General features: G+C 33.0%; 1 protein-coding gene across 1 annotated transcript; it reads left to right on the forward strand.

Moving 5' to 3' along the window:
* Positions 1 to 4,570: 4,570 nt before the first annotated feature.
* LOC124823844 (putative methyltransferase PMT15) lies at positions 4,571 to 9,385 on the forward strand. The gene is made up of 6 exons (XM_088113299.1): positions 4,571 to 5,385; positions 6,784 to 6,994; positions 7,090 to 7,387; positions 7,953 to 8,345; positions 8,650 to 8,727; positions 8,905 to 9,385. Exons 1-6 carry the CDS (start codon positions 4,690 to 4,692, stop codon positions 9,134 to 9,136), a joined length of 1,908 nt encoding a protein of 635 aa, XP_087969425.1. The 5' UTR covers positions 4,571 to 4,689; the 3' UTR covers positions 9,137 to 9,385.
* The last annotated feature ends 14,168 nt before the right edge of the window (positions 9,386 to 23,553 follow it).

A 23,553-nucleotide genomic window follows, 5' to 3' on the forward strand; every position in this document is an offset into this window, starting at 1 on the left:
TCCAAAGTTCGTCAATAAAAGATTTCAAATACTAAGTTAAGTAAGGAAAGTTTTAACTTGCTCTTGTAGAACGTGATTCACAAACAAAACAATAATACCATCTAGACTAAATATTAGTCCAATTTGTTCATATATCACATGTTAAATATATACCCACCTCATACAAAACACGCAATGAAAAAAAATGAGATCTATTCTAAAACAAAATTTGATCAATTTGTCCCCATCTTCATTATCTTTTACAAGATAATTTCTAATTGGAGAAGATATTAAAAATGAAGTCAACATTAAGAGATTTAGAAATAATGAAATTTATAAAATGAAAACTAAATTTATATATTAAATATAGCTTCAAACTTTTGACATTCATTTTGGTTACAATCATCTTTAGTAACATTAATAATCGGTTCTTCAATGAATCAGAGGCCAACTAGATACATATGCATAGGGCCATGCTTGATCAGAAACTTTGAAATTTAATTCAACACTTTAGGCTATCACATCTCTAGCAACAAAAAGGCGTCAACGGTATTTGAGTTATGCAATAATTTCATAAGCATTTATAATTTACGTGTATGATGTGACCTTCCTAAGTTGTAACGTTGTACGTCTATACTCAACATCCGTTGAAAATAGGATAAGTTAAAAATTAATATAATAAGATTGAACCTAGTCACGAAGTTTGGAATACAATTGCATCTAAATTTTAAAACATTACTGTCAGAAAACACCATGGGTAGGTCTTATAAGTAGCATAAAATTCGAGAAAGTGGAAAGATGGCAAATGGCACGACCTAGGGTAGTCTCTATCCAATATTAATTTAATATTTCAATGATTGGTCCTTTTGACATGCAAAAATAGAGAAAAGATTGATGATAGTTGATATATCATGATAGGAAGAGCTATATGAAAAGGTTATAAGAAAAAGACACATAATAATAAATTGACTGAGAATTATACATCCTGACTAAAATTAGAGGAGAAATTAACCAAGCCAATTAAATTATATATATATATATATATATATATATATATATATATATATATATATATATATATATATATATATATACTGAAAATATATGAACATATATTACATAAATATAACTAGTTTTTATTCTTATATGATTGTATTATGTGATGTTATATGCTAGTAAGAGATTTTCCATAAAAAATATTTTTTTAAATTAGATTCATTTATACGTAAATGTAAAAAATAAAATTTATATAAAATAACTTATACAAAATAATTTATGGGAAACTAATTTTTAGTGATTAGAATTTTATTTTAATCGCAAAATTATTAAGTATTTAATAAAAATTGAATGCAGAAACTTGTTAAGAATGGAAATTGGCAGGATGAATGAGGAGATTAAAACTGAAAATATAAAAATTACACGGAACTTAAGACAAAATAAAAAGTATATTAAACCATTTTTAAAATGTACATTTTAGGGTGGGAATATCAGTAGCACTTTGGCATGTTGATCTAAGAGAGACCAAAAAAGAAGTTTAAAGCTCTATATAAAGAATTTGAATTTTGATTAAAAAGCATAAGTAAGGTATATTTTTTGTGGCATTAAAACGTTGTGAAGTCATAACTTATATTTGCTAAAATAAATCATGAAATTAATCTCTTTTTTCTATCACATTAAATAATATTTAATTTCTTTCTTTTTTAAAATCATAAATTTGATTTTATAAACAAGAACAATATAATATTAAAATCACTATTTCTCTAAAATTCATTTTTCTAAAGTTTTTGTCTTCTTTATAAGTTTATGATCTTCTCAATTATCTATTTAACAATAAAAGATTGTGATGAGGGAAGTTATGGACAAGAACAACTGATCGATTTCTTCTTTTAAGTAAGTGAATTTTTGTCATTTTTATTGGTTCAATTTGTTTATCGTTAGAGTCGTCAATGTGATCACTCTCGTGTTTCTATGTGTAAAACATTTGATCGTTTGAAGATGGTTGTGTCTTAGAGCAATTTTAAGTTGTCCTGCCAAGTGAAGTAAGTTAATTTTAGCTTTTACATGTTGAATTTTATTTTAATTGTTTGTTATGAATAGAATGATGTGTGATATTGAGCTTCTGAATATTGATTATTTTGATTTGTGTTGATTGAATGATATTAAATTTGTTAAGCCTGATATTTTAATATATGTGATATATTAAAATTGTGATAAATGGTGTTGTGGTATATGCTTGGTGATCCAAGGGAAATTCATCTTTTAGTGGATAATTTAAATACAAAAACAGAAAAGACATATTACTTTGGTTATTTGAGATTGAAGCCAAATTTCTTTCCTTAAATAAAATAATTAAAAAAATAATAAAACTTATAAATGTCTTTCACATATCTTTTAACATTAGTTCTTTAATAATGAAAATTAATATATATATATATATATATATTATATATATATTAAAATGACTTTTCCATCTTGCTTATTACCTTATAAAAAATGAACTATTAATATCCAAAATTAAATTATTCTAATGTTTTAAAAATAATACATAAACTAATCATACATATATTTCAAAACAATTTTCAAATTTATCTATTTCTTTTATTAAAACTTAATAATATTCATGAATACACAAAAATATTTGTTTTTAAAAAGAAAAAAAAAAGAATATGAATTATTTCAAATAACTATTTTTACACACATTCCTAACTACTAATCTTCTATCATCCATGACAAATATGATATTCTCACAAATAGTTTTTGAATGTAAAATACAAAAATATCATCCCTAAATAACAAATTAATTGTTCTTATATTTTCAAAAAAAGCATTTAATGCGAAGTTTTAAATCCTACAAAGTTCTCAATCCTAAACATTTACGTTTTCATTAAGGTCAACATCATGTGATGATTCTGTGAGCTGGGGAACAGCTAAGTATAAAAAAATTATACATTTTTCGGTTTTGTGGCTTGTTTTCAGTTTCATCTCTTAAAATTAAATATCCAATTCACGTTACGTTTTCCATCCTTTTGAAGGAAAACCTCAGTTTTCATTCCCCTTTCATCTCTCTGAATTTGTCATTAAAAATTAGTATTCATTACTTCTTTCCAAATACCAAAAATTGTAAACTTCCATCAAATATACAATTTTAGACTAATTATTTTGAATGGCAATAAACTTATAAATAGTATTTCTTTTAAAATGGAAAAAAGTTTAGTACACTACTAATCTTAATATTCCTTGTTCTTCTGGAAATAAATTATTCCTCGACATTATCCTTTTCTCTCTGTTATTAATACCACCATTCCTTTTTCATGACACTTCTTTCTACTTATGCATTATTTATTTATACATATACACTGATATAATTTATACATATACATATATACGTATACACTAATATAATTTATTTGTATTAATTATTTTATTAAGGTATGGTTTCAAATTGATCTGGCAATTTATTTTTCACTAACAATTATTTTCTTTAGTTTGAAAAATATAACACTCTTCATTCATAAATTTTAATGAGATTTTATTTAGCACGGAATTTTTTTATCAACAAAATGCACCAACTTAAATAAATAATTTGTAATGAATTGCAAAAAAAAAATGTAGATAATAAACTATAATTGAATCGTGCTATAGACTTTTAATGTGAAAATTATTGAATAGGGAATTTTGGTTTATATCAGTTGTCATTTAAATAGATGAAGCAAGTCAAATCTGGGTGAAATCATAACACTACATTTTGAGTACAAAGAATTAGTCAACTTTTATACAACCTTCTATACAAGATAAACAACTTGCCATAATAAAAGAAAAACATATTTTAATGGGACAATTATTAAATATGAGATTTTGATTATATCATTCTCATGTTGGTCTAAATGAAATGAGTAAAATCGTAATCAAATTAAAATGTTTTTGGTAGAATAAAATAAAAGAAAAGATAACCGAAACCAATTCATTTACAATGGTAACATGTTTTCAGTTTTTAATTATGATTAAACATCTTAGTATTGTTATTAATCAATTAAAAATTATTTAGTTTAATATAAACTTTAAATAAATTTTATAAAAATTAATAAATGGTTGAACAAGAATTTTGAATTCATGAATATATTGTAATAAAACTCAACGTGTACAGAACAGCTAGCAGCATGCAACTCCAACTTAAATAAAGTAATTAAAATTTGAATAAATAATTAAGAGCATTAAATTAGTGATTAAATATTTTGTCCCTTGCAATAATTTTGTTAAATTTAATTAATCTCTTAAACTTAAATCTGTAGAAAAAAAAGGCAACGTATAGTAACAGAGAGTGCTTATTCATATTACTTATTCATTCATTCAATCCAATTCAATTCAGCACAAACAAACAGTCCACTCATCGTCCATTCATTTCACACAAACACACAGTCCAAGCAAAGCAAGAACCAAAGAGAAGAACCTGATTCCACCGCCACACTCTTCTCTCTCTCTATCTCTTCTTCTTCTTCTTCTTCTCATCGACTCTTTCCCATGGGTGTGTGTGTGTCTCTCTCTCTACACACGCACTCGTTTAAATAATAACGCGTCTTTCTCTTCCGTCATGCTCTCACAACTCCCCATGAAGACGCATAACACCATTATATAACGACAGCAACACCTTTCACGTCAAACGCCACCACAAGCCCTTCAGTTTCGGTTTCTTTCTGATTCATCGGTCAAACAATGGCCAACTGGGCAGCCCTAGTTCAGAATTGCGTTTCCAAGAAGCAAAACAAACAACTCACAAGACTCTACTTTCTCACCTTCACCACCTTCCTCTGCACCCTTTTCTACCTCCTAGGCCTCTGGCACCACTCTCCGCCCTCACTAGCCGCCGTTTCAGCCGGCACACACCTCTCTGGCGCCCGCAACTGCCCCGACCCAACATCAAAACTCCTCTCCAATTCCATTTCCAATTCAACTTTGGATTTTTCCGCTACCCATTTCGCTCCCGATCCCGAGGAGTCGGCGCGTGGGTTCCACGCGCCGCCTTGTGATCCGACGCTGGCGGAGTACACTCCCTGCGAGGACGTGCAACGGTCGCTGTTGTTCCCTCGCGAGGACTTGATCTACCGCGAGCGGCACTGTCCCGTGGAGGCTGAGGTGCTGCGGTGCCGGATTCCTGCGCCGTTCGGATACCGTGTGCCGCTGCGGTGGCCGGAGAGCCGCGATGCTGCGTGGTTCGCGAACGTGCCACACAAGGAGCTGACCGTGGAGAAGAAGAACCAGAACTGGGTCCGGTTCGAGGGAGACCGGTTCAGGTTCCCAGGGGGTGGGACCATGTTTCCACGTGGCGCAGGTGCGTACATTGATGACATCGGAAAACTCATTAATCTAAAAGATGGGTCCATCCGAACCGCCTTAGACACTGGCTGTGGGGTACGTACTTTCTTTGAACCGGTTCGGTTTAAGAGTTTCATTCTTTCAAATTACACTGTTTTCTTGTTTAATTTTACTGTAACACTTGTTTTCGGATCTTCATTTTCGATTAAAATTTTCTATATGCTTGTATTTTGAAAATAAAAATTCTGAATATCATATTCTTTTATTCGATATACGAATTACATTCTGTTTCTGATTGAAAATTGAGAGGCCTGAATCTCAATTCGTAATTTATTTTATTTTGTTTTCTAATGTTTTTTAGTTTTAGTTGAACCGGGCGGGTCACCACCTTTCCATGGATTTTTGTTTACTTTTGATTATTTTATTTTATTTTTCTGTAGAAGCTTTATGTTTGTGTTTGGTTTCAGGTGAACCGAGTGGTTCGCCTCTTTTCCATTGGTGGTTTAACAACTATAGAATAATGGGTCCACCCTTGACCAATTGGGTTTTTCCGGAAAAGATAAACTCTTTTTCTGGTATTAATAATAGTGGGAAATTTTGTCTTATTTGGAATGTTTCGAAAAGAGAATGAGGATGAATCGGGATTGTAAATGCTACGTATTCTTTCCTTCTATGCTTCAAAAAATGTTATTTTTTATGGAATGGAATATCTTATTTGAGTGATCATGTGGGTGAAAGAAGAAAAAAAAGGTCGAAAATTGATCAAAATTAAATCCCGCAAATTTTGTCTCAGCATGTTCTTCCGATTTTTTAAAATATATTTTTAATACTTTCCTATTTTTTTATAACATGTGATGGTGGCCCTTCTTTGTGAATGCCATGAATTAATAGATAAGGATTTGAGTGACGATATTAGAGACGTGAAAATTGGAACTACGAATTTGTCCAGTTGTGAAGGGAGGAAAGTGAAATGGGAATCACATAAAACTAGTTTACAAAACAATCTACTTAATTCTTCAGATCGAAGTAAAGTGCGATCTTGACTATGACAATAAAGTACTACGCAATTGGCCAAACATACTAAATATATTTTTCAATTCAATCGGTGCTAATCATGGTTATAATATTATTGGAATTTGTGTTGTTCGTTGAAGAATCTCTGGAAAGGACAATCTTGATTAAGGAGTTAGATGTTGATCCCTAACCAACCATCGCAATTATGCTTTCTTCATCTGATTTGCAATTTACTTCATCAAACTTCATTATTAGAAGAAGACATTTTGTTGGACCCTCAAGCTTATTTCTCATGGTTTTGAAACATGTTCCATTACGAGCATTATTTTGGTAATCACATTGGAATGGTTTTCTGTTAAAAATTTGGAACACATTATAAGCCTATTACTATTGACATGGTTAATTACCAGAAGAAGTTCATTTTTGTATGTCACAAATTCTCCATTTGGCCTAATTTAATGATTTGTTTATACCATTCAGGTTGCAAGTTGGGGAGCATATCTTCTGTCACGAGACATTTTAGCAGTGTCATTTGCACCAAGAGATACACACGAAGCTCAAGTTCAATTTGCTCTTGAACGAGGGGTTCCTGCATTGATTGGAGTTCTTGCCTCAATTAGGCTTCCTTACCCTTCAAGGGCCTTTGACATGGCACACTGCTCACGTTGCCTCATTCCCTGGGGCCAGAGAGGTACATATAATAAATTCATCAAATCTTGTTTCGTGTGCACATTTTTGTGTGGACTAATTTTTGTTTTTTCTGGTTTTCAATGGTGATGTTGGCAGAGGGAATTTATTTGACAGAAGTTGATCGAGTGCTGCGTCCAGGTGGTTACTGGATTCTTTCAGGGCCACCGATAAATTGGCAGAGCCACTGGAAGGGTTGGGAGAGGACTCGTGAGAGTCTCAATGAGGAACAAGATACAATAGAGAAAGTGGCAAAAAGCCTATGCTGGAAAAAATTGGTGCAAAAGGGTGACCTTGCCATATGGCAGAAGCCCACCAATCATATACATTGCAAAATAACAAGAAAAGTCTTCAAGAATAGACCCTTTTGTATGGCAAAGGATCCAGACACAGCATGGTAACGGCAGTACCAATCTTAAGATGGCTAAAATGTGTTTTAGCAAAATTGATTCTATTTCCATGGTTTTAGACACATATATAATTGGTGGCAGATTTAGGATGAGAATAGACCCTTATGGCTGAAAGTTGAGAGACCTAAAATACGTCTTAGATGAAGATAATTCTCGGATAGTGAAGCTTTAGGTTGGCAGTATTGCAGATAGATCGGCTTACAATCACTGTCACTGTTAGTTCCGTGTGCTATTGATTTTGCTTTTGAGCCTATAGCTTTTCTATTTTCTCTTTTCTAAGGATAAAAAGCAAATTATGCTTGCTGCCAATGAGAGTTTAGTAGTGATACCAAAACCACTTGGAAGATAAAGCTTTTAAAGTGACTAGTCAGTAGTCAGTGCAACCATAATCTATGTCGCTTTTTCCATCTTGTTTCTCACTCCATTCCCTTACCTTCCCGAATCTAGCTGATCAGCCAAAAGGAGAAGATTCTGTGTGGCCCCTAATGTTAAATATTTTGTTTACATGCTTTTGGCGACCTTTTCACTTTTAACATTTTGTTTCGTTGTCAGGTACACCAAAATGGAGACCTGCTTGACACCACTGCCAGAGGTGAATGACGTCAGTGAAGTTAGTGGTGGCAAATTATCAAATTGGCCCGAGAGATTAACAGCAGTGCCACCAAGGATTAGTAGTGGAAGCTTGAAGGGAATTACGGCTGACATGTTTAAAGAAAACACAGAGTTATGGAAGAAGAGAGTAGCATACTACAAGAGCTTGGACTATCAGCTAGCAGAGCGTGGTAGATACCGTAATCTGCTTGATATGAATGCTTTCTTGGGAGGCTTTGCAGCTGCACTGATTGATGATCCTCTGTGGGTCATGAACACTGTCCCTGTTGAGGCCGAGTTCAACACCCTTGGTGTCATATATGAACGTGGATTGATTGGAACCTACCAAAACTGGTATGCCTTTCTTCCATAATAGTAAATTAGTAGAGGGACTCATTCTAGGAAAAGTAGAACATAGTTGGGTAGAAAGTAGCTTTCTCATTGACTGATTAGATTAGAAGCATATCTCACTTTAGCTTAATTTCTGTTCATCACTGCTAAATGCTTAAACACAACTCAAGTGGTACCAACTTTTGTCCTTTACCATAGACAGGGCACTGTTATACAGATACACTTGTTTTCAATCTATTATTATGAATGATTTAGAAACCAAATCTTTGTCTTTACACTTTTCAACACTAACTACTTTTGCTTACAGGTGTGAAGCAATGTCCACATACCCAAGAACTTACGACTTCATACACGGTGACTCAGTTTTCAGCCTATACCAAAACAGGTATTTCTCAATTTGGTCAGCTAAAAAATGTTACAGGGATGGCATCTCCTACTTTCGAAGTTGACTAAGTACTATTTCAATAGTTGATTGAAAGACTTGAAAACTGACAGATAACTACTTCAATGGTGGTTCAATAATTTAAAAATTGTATTAAATAATTGTCTTAACCTGTGGCAGGTGTAAAATGGAGGACATTCTTCTTGAGATGGATAGAATTTTGCGGCCACAGGGCAGTGTGATCCTGCGTGATGACGTGGATGTGTTGTTGAAGGTGAAGAAATTTGCAGATGCAATGGAATGGGATTCCAGAATCGCAGACCATGAAAAGGGGCCTCACCAGAGAGAAAAGATATTCTTTGCTGTTAAGAAATACTGGACTGCTCCACCCCCAGAACAAAAATCAACATAGAAAACTCTAAATTCGTCTTCTTTCTGGCTCATCATATGTGTAATTTTTTATTTCGTGTTCACAATTTTTTTCAGAATTCTATTCTTTTCCAACCCCCGCTTCTATGGGTGGTGTGCAAAGTGAATTTTTTTCTTTACACCAATTATGGTTTCTTAAGTTTTTCACTTTTTGGTAACTTATCTATCCTGTACTCCATATCTATCAATCAAATGAGTGTGCAAAGGAACCGATTATAATGTTTTTACCAGACACCAGGATCTCTACATCATATGTTTGTCTCCTTACTAAATGTCATTTTACACGAATATGAACATTTTTATAAGAATTAAAATTTTAATTATTATTAAAAGGTAAAACTGTAAAATGAAATTTAAGCAGATTAATATCACAATTTCCTTATAAAGACTGGGAATGTAAAACGTACCTGCAATTACTGGTTATGTAAGGAATCGAGCTGGTTCATAACGCGTTTTATTTTGTTTACTGACTGTCACTTAACACATTAATATGTATTTAACAAATTTAATAACGCGTAATGTAATTGTATCGTTAGATCACAACATTTTTTCAAAAATAATATGAAAAGTTAAAGTTGATGCCAGCTTTGCTATTTTTTTTATTGAAATTAAAATATTGAAACAGTTAATAATGATTAAAGCAGCTTTCTCGAAAAGAATAATTCAATTTTTTTTAGTGAAACTAAAATTGAATAAAACTAAATTTCTTCAAAAAGTGTCATAGGATAAAACTATCAAAATAAAACATTACATAGATAATAACTTATAACCAAAGACAAAAGCAAGAGTAAGCTACGAGTAAAACAATTTATCATAATAAAACAACATTGCAACATGTTTTACATCTCACACAACATAAACATCCATCCTAAACATGCAACAAACTTAGACTTGACTATCCGGATATACAATGAATGTCGAACTAAAACATGTTCTGCCCTTTGTGTAATGGAAAAACTGACAACCATCAAAGCTACCTCACAAGGTTAGTCCTTCAACATGCCTTTTGCCAGATGGAGAAAGGCCCTAGGCTAAGACCATAGTGGGTTATGCACTTGTGTAGTGAAACAACTGACAACCATCAAAGCTACCACACAAGGTTAGTATGTACCGCGTCTTAGGCCATACTGGAAGCACCTAGACTAAGACCTCATGCTACTCTCACCACATGACTCATTTCTCTCTATTTGAGCATGAATGATCATTAGAGTGTCAGGATAACCCATCAGAACTGAGCTTCTTACCTTCATACTTAGAATACTTGAAACCACCACCAAGAAGTTCCACCTTGGAACTAACCTTTATAACTTTGAAACCATTGATATCACTTCACATTCAAATAGTACACCAATACATGAGACTACTAATCATACATTAAAGAAATAGAAACAATCATACAAGTAATCAGAAATCACCCATTAACATAATTTATTTGTGGCACCTTGATACTCATATATTTAGGTAAGGAAAACAACTCTGAAACCCTCACCAATAGCTCTGGAATAGGGTCCAAAACCCCCAAATTAAAATAAAAGAACGTCCAAAACGAACACTCGGAACCCCAAATTTGAGATCCCGAAAAGTGAAAAAAAAATCTGCTGAGTTGCGCCCAACGCCCCCAAAAGGGGCGCCCGGGTGCCAGACCCCTGGAACAGGGGCGCTAAGGGGGTGCCCAAGTGAATTATTCTCGCAAAAACGCCTAGGGGCCCCTTGGAGGGCGCCTAACGCTGCACCAGGTTCTAAAATTCACCTATTTGGACTTTGGTGACTTTCTATACAACTTTAAATTATTCCTAAAAACTCTTAGGCACTGAGAAACATTTAAAAACAGACCCCTAACTTGACTTGACCACTCGAAATCCCAAATTGACCTATGAAAACCCAAATTTACTCCTATAAGCTACCCAAACTCAAATGTATACTTTCTAACCACTATATCAGTTTCCCAACTGCATAACCAGGTCTAAACAGACTAGCTAGTACACCCCAACACCCCAAATTGATTACAATCCCTCTGTTTCAAGATCTCACCATTCAAAATCTCAAATTGGGCCAAAAACCTCTCAAAACTCATCCTAAGATGACACCAATTGTCCTATACCAGATTTTTCTCATTGAACAACCTAGACAAGTCCTAATGAGTCTTATAACACACTCTCAACTGTCCAAAACAGTCAACACCTCTTACTTCTAATTCTCACTACTCAACCCCCCCCCCCTTTTCCACTAAAACATTTCAAAACATCAACAATGAACCCTAATCTTTACTCCATATCAGTTTTCAACCATTTAACTCTTCTAACAAGTCCCAATTAACCACATAACAGTGCTAGACCAATTGTCATATCACTCAAATACCAAATTCTCAATTTCACTCACCAAAACCTCTCTTTTAAGCTTGAAACTCAAGTAACTTGACCAATATTTCACTCAACCACTTGAATTCAGTTTCAAACATTTCAACATCATCATACTCAATTATAACAGTATTAATCATCATAATCACACTATATCACTCATATTCAACATCACACTATCAAAATCACCAATCAAACATACATTTTATACACCTAATCATACCAATTTTCTCAAAATCATCTATAACTCATACATACACCAAATTTATAATATAAACACAACTAAGACAAGTTCTAGTTTCCCTTACCTTAGAAGAAACAACCTCAATCCACGGAAACGTCCCGACGGTCGCTTGAAACGCAAGAAATTCCTAAACAGACCTACGAGGCACCAAAATTGAAACAAACAGAGTTCTTAGAACTCTAAATTCATCAAGAGCAAGAAAAGAGAACTAAATGATACATGCATAACAATTTTGTCCATGACCATTGACCGAAGCAAAGAGGACAAAAAAACGAGTAGAAACTTACTTGCTCTAAAACAGAAATTGATAGGTTGGATTTGTAGACCTTGACGTCATGGTCGTCTACACACCTCTTGATCGTCAAAGAGATAATTCAAGAGTTAGAACTCTTAGAGAGAAGGTAGAGAACGAAAATTGGTTTCTTGAAAGATGATACGTTTTAAAATGATGAAACTCGTTTATAACAAAACTATTTATAATAAAATCGTTTAACATTAAAATAATCGAGTTTCACTATTTTTAGACCTCTACCACTTATAAAAATATCATTTTTTTGGGGTTTTACAAAAAAAAATATTTGAATTAATCAAGATTAGTTAAGATTTAATATATCTATTTATGAAAAATGTAATAGATTAAGAAGGCTAAGAACTCATTTCTCTAATCTTTCAAACATAATTTGGGATCTGTTGTTTTCAGGAAAAGCAAAGAAGAAGTGAAATTTAGGGTCTTTGATATTTTTTTTTGTATTGATGTTAATCATGATGTGTGTTTTCTTTTTCTACCTATAAGACGAAGTGATCAAAGAATATGTTTTTTTATTTATTTCTTAGTATCATATTGGCACTGTCACCTAAAACAATCATATTGAGATTGCAAATACTTTTGTAATAAAAATAATCAAATTTAAATATCACAAAAAATTTATGTGAAACTCTTCTACCGCCAAGAAGATGTTTCTCTTATTCTAGAAGTTATATTTATTATTAATTCAAAATCATCGGATAGTCTTATATTTGTTAAAAATTTCAAGTAGATTCTCGTTTTTGTAATTATCTCATGTATATTTGAAAAATTTAAGCCAATTAAATCATGTCTTATTTTTAAAAAGATGTGTCATTGTGATTAAATTTAGTAAATGATATATTTTTTAACCAAATAGCCATAGTTTAGGAAAGGGCAATGAGAATACAAAAATGTCTCACAAATATCATTACCTTTTACCATTTTCAATTCACACATAAAAATCAGCTTGCAAAATTTGTTAGTTTATGAAACACATTTTGAGTTCAACATGCAGACTTCTTCACCGTAATTTTATGAGAAAATCCTTAAATTTAGGGTTTTGTTTTTAATTAATTTTGGTAAAAATCCCTAATTCTGAAATACGATTCATCTTTCCGTGTTCCTCTGTGTCAACCTTGATCTGGAGTTCAATTGGTATCAACCGTGATCTCGCATTACTTTTAGTGCTGTGATGGAAGTGCGACAATTTCTTCTCCCTTCCCATTCTCCGTCACGATGGAGGACTGGCCTCGCCGTGTGGTCTGGATTAAAAATCAACTTAAAATTTAGTAATGAAATAATGTTTACTAAATTTATTAGAGTCGTCTTTTCAAAAGTCTATATTTAGTAAATTAACACTCATAAATTTAAAGTTTATTGCATGTGTAAATTAGCAAATTTATATAAACTTTATGTGTTAGTATTTATTTTTTAACAACATTAATCGTTTATTTTCGATCTTTCAAGTGTTGTGTTCCTGCAGGCAAAGATTGTTGTCCACACATGTTTCGGACGAGCTCTTTTGACAGTTTCTTCATCAATGGTATTCACTATATTGTAAAAACAACGGCTCTTCACTAATGCAGCAAACACATAAAAGTAATCTTTTTCAAAGTGCTGCAGTACTGAGTCACGTAACATTGTAGACAAATTTGTCACCATTTCACAATCATGGCGATAAACCTGCTTTTGCAAGGAATGTCTGTAAGAAATCTTGACGAAAAGATGGATATGGAAAAAGGTGACGATAAATATCTGAGTTCGGAATCTAACTGCACCCATTGGGTCTGAAGCCTCAATAACTATAGTAATATTGACTTTATCATTGAATCCTAATTATACTTTATGAATCACACACTGTTTACTTAAATGGTATATCAAGCGCCTGTGGCCTAATGGATAAGGCGCCTGACTATTAAAAAAAGTAATCTTAATTTGGTGGTTATCTAACTTAATTTAATTGATGTGATATAATATATTTATAAAATATATTAAAATAAGTCATCAAATTTTAAATTAATTATTTTGTTTTATTTATTACTTTTTATATTTTTTTATTTTAATCATGTTCTCTTTTTAATATAAAAACATATTAATAAAATATTAAATTTACCTTTTTGTTAATATTTGAATATTTTCATTTTAATTATTCGTTTTATTATATTATAATGTGTTTATAAATATTTACTAGTTATTTATGTTTATATATTTTAATAACTTATTATGTTACAATAAAAGGTAAATACTTTGTTTAAGTTAATGAATTAAATTTTATGTCGAATAGATTATATATTCTCGTTGTATAACTCTTTTCACACTTTAGTGGAAAGTTATTTACTGTTTCGTTTTTTCTTGATTTATAAACTATCATAAAACTTTCTTCTTTTTTTTCGTTCACACACCCTCCAGTCTTCCACCTTCGCTTCCAATATTTCAATAACACAAATTAATCAACCAAAAAATTTAAAATAAAAGACGAGTAAGGAGATAAAGTGGAGTTACGCACTGGTGTAAGGAAGGAAATTGGCAATTGCTTCGTCTTGGATGTACGAGAATGGTAGGTTTTGCCCGTACCAACTCTAGTCATAGTATTTTTAAGGTTTAATTCATCAGGTTCCTAGTTTGGAGCGTTGTTCAAAGTCGTTCTATCTTTTAAAAAAATTCACTATTATCCCAAGTTAAAAACGGTTCAAGTTGGTCCTTTTGGCTTACAACGTTAAAAACATAACGGTGTAATGATGTGACAACTGTGATCTGTCCAATTTTTTATGACGTGACAACTGTGATCCATTGATGTGGCAATGTTAATGTAAAAGGATGGGAGGACACCATAAAACCCTAATTTCCCTAAGACCAGAAACCTTTGTGCCACCACCGTGAAACCCTAGCCGTCACCGCTACCGCAGAACGAAACGCGCCACCACCAAAACCTTAGGCCATCATGCTGTCGTCACCACCATTAACAAAGACATACAATTCGAAGCAGAGAAAAGCAACAGAAAACCCAGAAATCAAACCTTAGCCACCATGAAACCCTAAACCGTGTAGCCAGTAATCAGGGCAAAATCTCCACCATGCGTTGCGCCTCACCACCATTAAGCAAGAACCGAATCGAAATCTCTAACCTGCAAACCAAAAATTCCAACCCAAATATGAACAAGAAAATTGCAATCGTGACACTTAGAAACCCAATTCACACTTGCAGCAAACCATAAACATACATAATCGCTAGCCAAACCATAGAAACCCTAGTTCGCAAGCAGTATCCATGGGTACCAACCTGCAAATTGCACAAGCCAAAAACGCAGAAACAATGTGAAGGTGAAGCTCAATGTTTACGTTCAGGTATAGGTGTTCATGTAATGTGAAGGTAAAACTCAATGTTTACATTCATGTGTTAATATGTAATGTTAAATTTAGTTTCCCCTTTGGTCAAAAAATGTGCAATGTCGTCCCCTTTTCAATTTAAAACTGTGTACTTTGGTCCCAAATGGATATCAACGAAAAACACATGAAAGATATCTGGCTTAGTTTCCACCTCCAGTCCACCATCTTTGTCCACCTCCAGTCCATCATCTTTGTCCACCTCCACTCCACCATCCACCTCCTCTCCACCATTACTTTCCACCTCCAGTCCACCATCTCTATCCACCTCCACTCCATCATCCACTTCCTCTCCACCATTACTTTCCACCCCCTATTTCCACCTCAAACCCTAACCCCCAAATCCAACAACAAGAACATCAAGTAAGTAGGCTAGGGTTAGTAACACTTACCTCACGTACGTACGCTCTTCAAATTTGACCTTCAAGGAATCACCACACCATAGTGATTACAAGACCAATTTCATCAGATTGTTAAACCCAGAAATCACGATAGCATTCCTAGATAAGTATAATTTGATTTAACCCATTTCGTTAAACCTAACTGACATCATTATTTTTTTAATTTACACATTCAAATATATCATATGTGCCACGTATTGCAAAAACTTTACACGTCATTTAGTTTTGGCCACGAAGGCAACTGGACTGTTATGTTTTTAACGTCATAAGCCAAAAGGACCATTTTGAACATTTTTTAACGAAATATGGGGTCTGACTGAACTTTTTTAAAACGTAGGACGACTTTGAACAAAATTCCAAAACTAGGGACCAAATGATGTATTAAACCTATTTTTAGCAAAGATTATTGGTGGTAACGTTGGGATTCATCACAACGATGAGAAGAAAGAGAGCCTAGGATTTGTGAGAAGAAGATAAGAAAAAGGTGAAAGGATCTGAAATAGAGAAAATAATTTTAATTAAAAAATAAAATTAAACATGTTACAATCACATCAAACTAAATAAATGTCACATGTGGTAGCTTGTATTATATTTAGAGGTTTTTTATTTATTTAAGATAGATTTCTTTTCTTCTTTTATATTGAAATATACTTTTCTATATGAAAGAAAAGGAAAGTTATATCTTATATGTATCTATTTTTTCATAGATCATTTCTCTTTTTCAATATTCTAAGTTTCACCACTTTGTAATCTTCAGAGTTTAGAAGAAACACGTGTTTGTGTCATATCAAATATGGTATCAAAGTAGGTTAAAAAATCTGTTTTTGTTTGTTAGTATTTCTTTTCAAGATTTTGAAGTTCTTTTATATCTTCCTTTTTAAAGAACATAACTACTAGTAAGGAGCCAACCTTCAATAATCAAGCAAATCATATAGATATGACTTTAAACCTCTCAAGCCCATATGAGGTGTGCTCTTTTGTCAAAGAACAAAGGAAAGTTCCTAGATGGAAACATAAAGACTCCCATATCTAATGATTCTACACGTGAAGCATGGGAATGAATGAATGTGATGATTCTTTCTTAGATCATTCAAACCTTTTCACCATAAATAACACAACGTCATATATATTGAAAATGCAAATGATTTATGGGAACTGAAAGAAAGATTTTCAAAATGGGATTATTTTAGAATTTCTAATCTCCTACAAGAGATATATTCCACTAAACAATGTGAAATAAATGTTAGTAAATATTTAACTAATTTAAAGATTTTATGAGAAGAACTTGAATTTCTTAGACCTATTTCTAATTCTGTTTGTTCTTGTGATCTATCTAAAACCTTAGTGAAATATAGAGAAATAGAGTATTGGATTTGTTTTTGAAAGGCCTTCATGATATATAGAACACTATCAAGACACAAATTTTCCTTATGGAGCCTTTACCGAATATCAACAAGGTTTCCTCTCTAGTCTTAAAACAAGAACGACAATTAATTGGTATTGGTTTAGTGGCTAAAAGCAAACCTCTAATCAATGTTGTTGAGAAGACATGAAATTGGAAAAGGCAAGGACGTGGAAACACAGGTGAGATAAATCAAGGAAGAGGACGAAATCTTAACTATGGTAAACAATATTTATGTTGCAATGAAATGAATCATACTACAGATGCATGCTACTCAAAATATGGTTTCCAACCATGGTATAAGCAGACACGGGAGGCAGTAAGGTAAATTGCAATCTCAACATGAAAGGAAGAAACGTCACAAATTAATACACAAACTCCCAATCAAGATCTCAATCAATTCACACCCAAGCAAATGCAAAAGATTTTGAAGCTTTTAGAAAATGTTGACAACCCTACTCACTCTGTTAATCATGTTCAAAGAAATATAATCGAGTCTTCTAAAACTGACAATCAACAAGGTAATTTTCTTTAAGGAGCCACATGTTACCTATGTTAAAAACTTTTGTCACTTTTTACAAAATCGAACATGTACATGTCAAGATGCCTAATCATACCCATGTTGTTGCATAATATGTAAGACCCTTATAGTTTTCAAAAATATCTTATTCTTTTCAATGTTCTCTTCATACTAGATTTTTCTTTCAAATTAATATTTGTCCAAAAATATGATTAAAGACTCAAACTGCAAACTAACTTTTTGTTGTGTGAGTATTGTCAGATTCAAGATAGTTCATCATTAAAGATGATTGGACATGTTGATCTATGTAAAGGATTATACTACCTATAGGGTTTTTCTTCTATTTTTGATAAAGATTTTGTCCCTATTATTTTTTTCTATACTTGTAAACAAAATGACATTGATCTATGGAATTTTAGACGAGGACACCTTGCCAACAAAATTGTTGAACAAATATGCATGCATTTTCCTCACATCATATTAGACTCTAAAACTATTTGTGATATTTATCATCATGTCAAACAACAAACACTTTCTTTTAAACAAAGTGATACCAAATATCCTAGAATCTTTTATTTTGTTCATATAGATATGTGGGGTCCTAGTTTTATATCGTATGTTCATGGCCATACATATTTATTAATTGTTGTAAATGATTTTAGTTGACACACACGGATTTTCCTAATGAACAATAAATGTGAAATAAGACCCTTTTTAAACATTTTTGTTACTTATATAAAAAATCAATTTGAACAAAACATTATCAATTTGAACAAAACATTACAATCATCAAAATTAATAAGGGATAAGAATTTGAATATTATGATTTTGACAACAAACATAACATTTTACACCACGAAAGTTGTGTGAAACTTCACAACAACATTTTGTTGTGAATAAAAAATACCAGCACATTTTAAACATTGCACGCAACCTTATTTTTCAATCTAATTTACCCAAAGCCTATTGATCTTATGTAGTTTGTCACGCTATGCATCTTATCAATAAAATGCCTACTATTGTGCTTTTTTGGAAAAACTCCATATGAACTACCTCATGCCTCTCCTCCTACTTATTTGAATCTTAAATTTTTGGATGGCTACGTTTTGTCTTTATTCTTGAGTATAATCGAACCAAACTTGGGCCTAAAACTAAAAGATGTGTTTTCATTGGTTATAAATTTGGAATTAAATGTTATATTCTCATGGACATTTAAACTAGAGAAATTTTTATTAGGATAAATGTAGTCTTTTATGAAATTATTTTTTCATAAAGACCCTAAAGTTTCTATCAATTGCGTCCTAGATAATTATTGGAACCAATTTCTCAAACAGAAATGGAAATTGTATTTCATCCTATCTCTTCTATCTTATCTTGTTCTCTATCTAAAGGTAATTTAATATGCAATCTTGTCATATTTAGTTGTAATGAACCAATAAATTATAATGAGGCCCTCAAACAAAAAGTCTGGATTGATGTTATGAGCAGAGAGATTAAGGCTCTCCAAGATAATAAGACATGATATCTAGCTAGTCTTCCTTTAGGGAAGAAACCCATTGGTTGTAAATGGTTTTACAAGATAAAACACAAAGTTGATGACACTATTGAAAGACCCAAAGGTTGGTGGCTAAAAGGTATACACAGCTCAAGGGAATAGACTTTATGGACACTTTTCCTCCTATAGCTAAATAACAACTGTTAGGTTATTGCTCGCTTTTGTTGCTATCAAAGATTGACACCTACATCAACTTGATGTAGGAAATGTCTTTCTCCATGGATAGCTACATGAGGTAGTTTACATGAGTCCTCCTCTTGACCTTATCACCAACAATTAGCAAGTTTCTAAACTCACTAAATCTCTTTATGGCTTGAAACAAACAACAGATAATGGTTCACTAAGTTGTCTAATTTCCTTATTTCAAATGGTTTCATTCAATCAAAGGCTTATTATTCCTTATTTACTAAATGTTATTCTAATAGTCAAAAGTTGATTATTCCTTACTTGTGTATGTAGATATCATTATATTGACAAGAAATTCATTAATTGAAATAAAGAAGATTAAAGACCTCTTGCACAACACTTTCAAAATAAAAGACCTTGGTGAGATGAAATAATTCATTGGATTTGAAGTAGCTAGCTCTATAAAGGGTATCCATTTATATCAATGCAAGTATGCACTTGACATTCTAGAAGAAGCTAGAATGCTTGGAAGCAAAACAAGTTCCACGCTGTTTTGTTTTAACCAAAGGAACAACCTTGCAATATTGATTCCTATAGGAGACTCATAGGGAAGATCTTTTATCTAACAAATACTAGCCCTGATAAAATATTTGCAGTTCACCTAATCAATTTTTACAAGCACCTAATGTTCAACACCACAAGGCACTTAACACATTCTTTGATATATAAAGTTTTGTCTTGCCTGGGCGCTTTTCTTCCCTACCAACCCTAAACTTCAACTTAAAGCATTTAGTGACTCTGACTAGACAACTTGTTCAAACACCTTATGTTCCACTACAAGGTTCTTCATTTTCATAGGGAACTTGATTTCTTAGAGGCAAAATATCATGACTTGACTATTGTCATATGTGAACTTCAATGGCTCCCATTTCTTCTTTACGATTTGCAATATCATCCTTCTACTCTGACTATGTTGTACTACAACAACCAATTGACTGGTCACATAACTCACAACCCAAGCTTTCACGAACGCATGAAACACATAGACATTGACTGTCATGTGGTTCCTGAGAAGATTCAATCAAATATCCTACTTCTTTTGCCCATTCGCACCATCGAACAAGTCACAAACGTTTTTACAAAATTCATTCATGGGAGCCAATTCAAATCTAACATTTGCAAGCTAGGGTTAATGAATATTTATTGCCCAACTTAAGGGAGACTATTGTGTTTAGGGATTTTCTGTTTTTTAGTTAATGAGGTTTGTTTTATAGCTTATTTAAGATAAGCTTCTTTTCTTCTTTTTATAGATATTGAAATACAATTTTATATGTAAATAATTTTATATGTAAATACAATTTTATATGTAAATAAAGTTATATACTCATACCTTTATGCTTTTTACACTCTCCCAATTTCCTATGTTCATCTTAAACATTATACAAAATATTGATTTAAAACAAAAATCTATAATTATCTACTAATTTTAAAATAAACAATTTAAGATGTTTTTCGCTCTGAAATATAAAAAATTCATAATTACTAATTCTTAAATATAACAATTCGAATAATTTGATTATATTTATTAAAATTATTTCTAAAATATCTTAATATATTTGAGACTTTTTTCTGTAACATCCCAAATTTAGTAATATAAAACTACTAAACTGAACATTACATGTATAATGATAGAACAAGAACTACAGATTAGGTGAATAAAAATTTTCACCTGAAGAACAAAAGTAACTACCTATACTATAAGCTTCACTCCCCATCTTCACCTGCGCCAACTGAAAAGGCTGCATCCCTGAGCTCACACCATTAAGGTGATCATCGTGAAAGAGAAACAACATACAAAGACAAACCACAAAAAATCACGGGTAAGCTAGAGTATCAAAAGGTTTTACATACTATTTAAAACAATAACAATATACATGCATATGATTAATCAAACAACACATCAACTTGTCCAATCCATTTGAAACACTTTTTACTATCCAGATAGATGCATTGATATCGGACTCATGAGGAATCTGCACCCGTGTATGGTTGAGCAACTTAGCTCATAAATAATAATAATAATAACCACATCCTCAACCACCAATAATAAAATCATACACCAAGGTTAATCCGTCAAACATCTATGGCCCTAACTAGTGACCATGGACTATGACCTTTTGCTACTCTCCACAACATAATCACCCATCTCTACATGAAATGGGGTTATTGAGAGTCTCAGGATCATTCCCCAATCCATGAGCCCCTACATCAATATATAACACCACATAATCAACTTAGGATATTCCTCCTTGGAATTCCTTTCTCACGTGGAACATGAAATCCACAACTCACACATTACTTGAACATCATCATCACATCACATCTTTGATCATAAAATCTCATACATACTTATACATCATTCACAATGAATAGAAATGTAACTCCGCTCCATAAGAAAACAAGAATAGAAAGAATAAAACACCCCCTGGACTAGTCGCTCAATGACCAAGCGCATTGAGCGACCACAAAGTCCTCTCGCTCAACGACCCCACTCGTTGAGCGAATAAAAAGACAGTGGTTCAGACCCCCAACTTACTCGCTCAACGACCCTACTCGGCGAAAAACCTGAGACAATGACCCATACTCCTTGACCTTTCGCTGAGTGAGTAGAGTCGCTCAGCAAGTCTGCATAATTCTGTAGCACGAAAACTGCAGAATTATTACCCTCAAACCACTCTTGAGCAAATGAACATATGTGGAAAATAAGATTGATTTATTATCCTCAATCATAAAAAATACATTATGATACTTTCTATTTGTAATAATCTAATTCTTCTAAAAAGGGAAATAGGGAAACTATGAAAGTAAAATAAAGGGAAATAAGGAAACTAGGAAAGTAAAATAAAGGGAAATAGGGAAACTAGGAAAGTAAAATAAAGGGAAATAAGGAAACTAGGAAAGTAAAATAAAATAAAGGTTATATATCTATTTCCTCTAATTAGGAAGATTCTAAAGATATTATCTCAAATTACAACACTCCCCCTCAAGCTGGAACATACAAGATTGTATGAACCAAGCTTGGAATAGTCAAACTCAATTGTAGAGAACGTCAATAAACCAAATTGAACAGCAATGGACGAGGGCGAACTAGCACTATGAAACTTCAACTTGGACAACAATGGACGAGGGCGAACTAACACCATGAAACTTCAACTTGGACAACAATGGACGAGGGCGAACTAGCACCATGAAACTTCAACTTGGATAGAAATGGACGAGGGAGATTTCCATAACAAAGGGATGATGACTTGCAGCAGCAAACAACAACAAACTACAAGAACAGATGAAAGGACTCCAGTGGCGAACAACAACAAACTGCAAGGACTGGATTGCTTTCAATAGTGGCGAACAACAACAAAACTTCAAGAACATGATTTCCATGAGTAACATATGGGAGGCCTTCAAAGGCTAACAACCACAAACCTGTATGGACTTAACTACCCTAAACAGCAACAAACCTTCAGGGACTTAACTGCTCTAAACAACAACAGACCTGTAGGGATTACACTACCCTGTAGCGGCACTAAAAGGCTAACAATCACAAACCTGGAGGGACTTTAACCACCTTGAACAACAACAAATCTTAAGGGACTTAACTGCCTTAACAACAACGAACCTTTAGGGACTTAACTGCCTTGAACAACAACAAACCTGCAGGAACTGAACTGTTTGTAGTGGCTAACAACAACAAACCTATAGGGACTTAACCCTACAGTGGCTGAAACAGCAACAAACCTTCAAGGACTAACTACCCTACGACGGCTGAAACTTTTCTTCTCCTCACGATTGAATGACATATGCACGTCAATGACAGAACGTGAAGGTGGAAGAACTGGTGAGAACCATTCCGTACTTGAGGACAAATCTGAAACCCCTAACATCGAACGAGTCAAATCAGCGGGTGGTCTCACAAAACAACTCTCATTGAGTTGTTACAACAAGGCATTTGCAAAAACCAAAAAACACCAAAGATTGGGACTTATGATGGAATCAAAAGGCCAAAGATAGGTTGGAGGTCCTAAGTTCTCTACTGGACTACTCCCAAATGGTGATACTTACAATGTA

Source organism: Vigna umbellata, chromosome 4 (genome assembly GCF_029865625.1).
Source record: "Vigna umbellata cultivar VRB3 chromosome 4, Vumbellata_1.0, whole genome shotgun sequence".
NCBI classification, from domain to species: Eukaryota; Viridiplantae; Streptophyta; class Magnoliopsida; order Fabales; family Fabaceae; genus Vigna; species Vigna umbellata.